The following is a 4,283-nucleotide window of genomic DNA, read 5'->3' as shown; positions in this document are numbered from 1 at the left end:
TCTGTGATTATAAAGGCCTGAGTCTCTGGTCCTATTCTTTCGACTGTTTTAATGACTACTCAATAAGACTGATTAAGTCAAGACTTGAAAAACACTGAGGGGTAATTAAATGACCAGAAAATGTATTTCTGGGTCTTACAAGGCCAAGGCACCATTACTGCCTGGTGTGAGATAGTACACAGATGAATGAGTAACTAGAGACCTTGTCCCATTGTGACCTTTTATTTGAATCCTTAACGTATATTTTACCTTGAGGCAAAGATAAAACACCCAATAAAAAAAGCACATTTAGCAGGACAATTTTTACAAACAAAAACAAGTTTTCAGAGTTTACCAATCTGGTGGACATTTTATAATATTCACAGGACCCCAGACAAGATACAAACCAGCATGCAGCTGGATTGCTTACTGATTCTAACTGCTGAGGACACAAGAACTTGGTAACAGATGTTGACCTCTTTCGGTAAGTCTGATTCAGCCCAAAACCCTTGACAAAACTGTACAAAAAACAGGATGTTGTTTCCCTGAATGATGCCGTAAAGTACCCCAATAAACTAGATTTAACATTTCACTTTTTTTGTACTGGGCATACATGAATTATGTAGGTTCTTTCTAAACAAAGATTGAGGGGAGGGCAGAATTTGTAGCCTGTTTTGAACCACAAGCAGAGGAAGTAACAGCTAACAACCCAGCATTGGCTCAATATCAAGCACAAACAAGTGAGCACAGAATTCACAAACAGCTGTATTGCTCCAACAATTTGTGCAACCAGTCACCCAAACCTCAATGGAGGCTAGTCATGTGGCTCTGTAGTTATTCCGCTGAGACCAGTTGGACTTCCTGTTTTTGTTTTTTTACATGGGGTAAAAGGAAAAACATATTTCCCAATGGTGACAGAGTGACAATACAGGCTTTTTTATTTTGGTGGACAGATATATAAACTGCCCAGGAAAGTTTCAATGCAACACTTCACCAAGACATTGTGTTCTTCACATAACAGAATAATGACTCATTAGGCCTACTTATTTGAATGAAATGCTGTAAAAGTTTGTGTTGGATATTGAACATCTGCATTCTGCAGCACATCAAGTGCAAGCTCTGCAAAACATTCCTCAAAGGGGGAGGGTTGTGTTCACATCAAGCAGATAATTTTCGCAGTGCAAAGGTGGTCAACTATTAGCAAAGACCAATTACAATCTTGTCTCTAGCATTCTTTATGATGGATTTTGAGTCCTAAGGAAGATGTGTAATATGAGAACTGTGATCCTTTAACCACTTTTGAGAAAGTTCAGGTTATGATCAAAACAAGAAAATTAGGCATTTAAAATTACTTTATTATTTATTAGACATTACAATGACATTGTTCTGTACATGGTTCTCCAAGTCAACATGATTAAGAAAGCTTAACCAAAAGATGACTTATTTCACCAGGGAGCTGTTCTCTCCCATTGAATGACAAGGTCCACGTTGCTCCAGGGTTACTGTACTTCTGTACTCATGCTGCAGATTTAGTCAAGTGATAAGTCTCGTATCCTGAGACATATTAATGGTAGTAGGTTGAGATCTCAGAGCTGAATGATATTCCTTTGGAATATTGAGTCAATTGGCTACATAACCATCAATGTTAGGCTACCCATTAACAAAACCTGCATTCTAAAAAGCATGTTTGAGTTACCAGAAGCCTGTTTCAGTTTTATGCTTGAGCACAATTTGGGATAAATCACAATATAGCCCACTGAAGGGAATCACTTGTGCAAATGTGTTCCAGATGGTTAGTCCAAGCACTACACAATGTGTTTTCAGACATAATTGTCACAATGTCCAGAATACTGAAAATGAAATGTAAGACATGGGATACCTCAATTTGCTACTGGGTTTCTGTATTAAAACATGTTTAATATAAAAAGGTGTTGTAGCTAGTTGTCCAGAACAAGCTTGACTAAACAGACTTTAGTTCTGAAAGGAAAAACTAGGAAACAGACACTTGTTACTCAATCAATCCAAGTGTGTCTTAAAAGCATAACCAAGCCTTAGCCCAAATGAAAATATTAAAATCCAGCTCCATTAGAAAATCTATTAAAAATGGGGTAAAGAATAGGCAAAGGCAGTAAACTCTAGTTTTGAATTGTGAACCCATTTAATTGTGTATTCATCAAGCCACAAAAAATAATGTGACATAAGCTTGCTACAGAGTAGAGGCAACCTATAAACCAGCAAACCCAGTTTATAAAGATAAATTAGCTATAGGATCATAGTAATCAAATAAATGGATGAATCAAAACTTATTTATTGTATTCATTTTAGAAGTTAAGTTATTTAACTTCAAAGTAAAAAAAAATGTATTCTAAAAATAGTCATCACTCAATCATTAAGATTTGTAATTTGATGTTAGCCATGTCAACCCCTCATATAGTCCGTCTCCTGTGGTCGCACAGGAGGGCTGAACATACCAATTCCTATCTCTGATGCGGGTCAATCCTAGTTTCTCTTGGATTTCATGCGGCTTCATGGCATCTGGCAGGTCCTGCTTATTGGCAAAAATCAAGATGATGGCGTCCCTCATTTCACGGTCATTAATGATGCGATGGAGTTCCTGCCTCGCCTCATCGATGCGATCTCTGTCTGCACAATCCACAACAAAGATTAACCCTTGAGTGCCCGTATAGTAGTGTCGCCACAGGGGACGGATCTTATCTTGGCCTCCAACATCCCATACATTGAATTTTACGTTTTTGTAGGTGACAGTCTCGACATTGAAACCAACAGTGGGAATTGTGGTGACTGACTGTCCAAGTTTCAGTTTGTAAAGGATGGTGGTCTTTCCAGCAGCATCAAGTCCAAGCATCAATATTCTCATCTCCTTGTTGCCAAAGATTTTCGAAAGCATTTTCCCCATCATGAAAACAGTGCATAAATATTCCTTGTCAAATTAAAAAAAACTGGTTGGGTTCTTCAGTACGTCCCGTATTACTTCCTTAATGTCAAAACCATGCAGCTTTCAACTTGATTTATTTGCTTAATCAGGCGTAACCCTGCAACTAACTATCAATGGACATGGTGTGAAATATGAAGCTCACCCTGAGCAGTCAGGATCAAATCAATGCTTAACGAATGTGTCGGTCTGTCAAATAAACTGGCAAAAATAAGCTTATTCCTGGTGACAAATCAGTAACTATGAGGATTGCTGCTAATAACTTACTGCTCAGAGTTTGAGGCATCCAAGTTCAAATTTGTACCCAAAGGTTTGGAAAGTAAATTGTATGACAAGCCGTATACTTCTTAATTGTAGCTGTCACAAAATGTTAATATGATCGATTTCTTATTCCTATCGATTTCTATTAAATTCCGGGTCAGAGGGGCGGGGACTGTTGATAGACCAAGGAAATCGAATAGGCCCTCCAAAAACACTGCGGTACTCTGGACTTCCTCTTGGTGAGTGTGTTTCGAGGTCCCCCTCCTCGCCCTTGTTTCGATCAGCACCACCTGAGGAGAAAGGCAATTGTCTGCAACTATTCCATCAAACGTCGCACTGGGCTACCCACTCGTTCGTAGGAGCCCGTGATCCTAAAGTCCCGGTGACTACGGTCATTGATTTAATCCAAAAATACCCCCTCGTCTCCCCCTGAAACAGAACAGGTTTGGGATGAGTGTCAGAAAGCTCAATTTAGCAAGGTGACGGCTGCTAGCTAACGTCAGCTAAATGCTAACTTCTAGCTTGCTAGCTACTTCACGCTGCATTGTGGATAGGTCAACGAAATTGAAAATGCAGACGTTAGTATGTACCCTTTATAATATTTTACACAAATCTCAAAATAAAGAAAAAATATATTACCTTCTGTTTCCCCCCTCCTCTCAGTAATTTCCAACCTGCTTTCGTTTCTCTCCTTTTCAGTCGAGTTGAAGTGCTACTACCAAAGATTATTATAGCAAACCCAAGATAGACCAGAGCCTGTCGTTTCCAATGGGAGCAAATTAATAGTGGGCAGGACAAGCAAGAGGTGGGCAGAGCCAAGCACAAGCTAGTTAGATATTATTGGTGCATTCTATCATTTATTTGCATATTTCAGTTAAGGAACGCCTACTCTGAAGTGCGCTTGTGCAATAACTCAATTCGCCCTTGCACTCCTTCTAAACAACGCAATTTTTTAAAACTTTGGCAAAGGGTAAAGTCTATAAAACGCAGTCCACTCTGTTTGTTACAGATTATAGTTTGGGAAACGGTATCAAGATCAAATGTTTCATTGATGAGAAAATTACCTTAATGACCTCTGTCGGCCAAAATC

General features: G+C 39.0%; 1 protein-coding gene across 2 annotated transcripts; it reads right to left on the bottom strand.

Moving 5' to 3' along the window:
* Positions 1 to 1,313: 1,313 nt before the first annotated feature.
* Positions 1,314 to 3,955, bottom strand: LOC109904080 (ADP-ribosylation factor 6-like). Of its 2 annotated transcripts, none has more exons than XM_020501196.2 (2): positions 3,833 to 3,955; positions 1,314 to 3,483 (listed from the first exon to the last, which is right to left on the bottom strand). In XM_020501196.2, exon 2 carries the CDS (start codon positions 2,897 to 2,899, stop codon positions 2,369 to 2,371), a length of 531 nt encoding a protein of 176 aa, XP_020356785.1. In that variant the 5' UTR covers positions 2,900 to 3,483; positions 3,833 to 3,955; the 3' UTR covers positions 1,314 to 2,368. The 2 variants fall into 2 exon arrangements, with proteins under 2 accessions (XP_020356785.1, XP_020356784.1); XM_020501195.2 differs by having other exon boundaries at positions 1,314 to 3,622; positions 3,833 to 3,920.
* Positions 3,956 to 4,283: the final 328 nt, after the last annotated feature.

Source organism: Oncorhynchus kisutch, linkage group LG14, assembly GCF_002021735.2.
Source record: "Oncorhynchus kisutch isolate 150728-3 linkage group LG14, Okis_V2, whole genome shotgun sequence".
Lineage (NCBI taxonomy): Eukaryota > Metazoa > Chordata > Actinopteri > Salmoniformes > Salmonidae > Oncorhynchus > Oncorhynchus kisutch.
Note: the sequence above shows the minus strand (reverse complement) of the source record. Positions and strands in the feature narration are given on the sequence as shown.

Coding starts and splice junctions, on each gene's coding strand:
- LOC109904080 (XM_020501196.2), bottom strand. CDS start 2,899: ATGATGGGGAAAATGCTTTCGAAAATCTTTGGCAACAAGGAGATGAGA.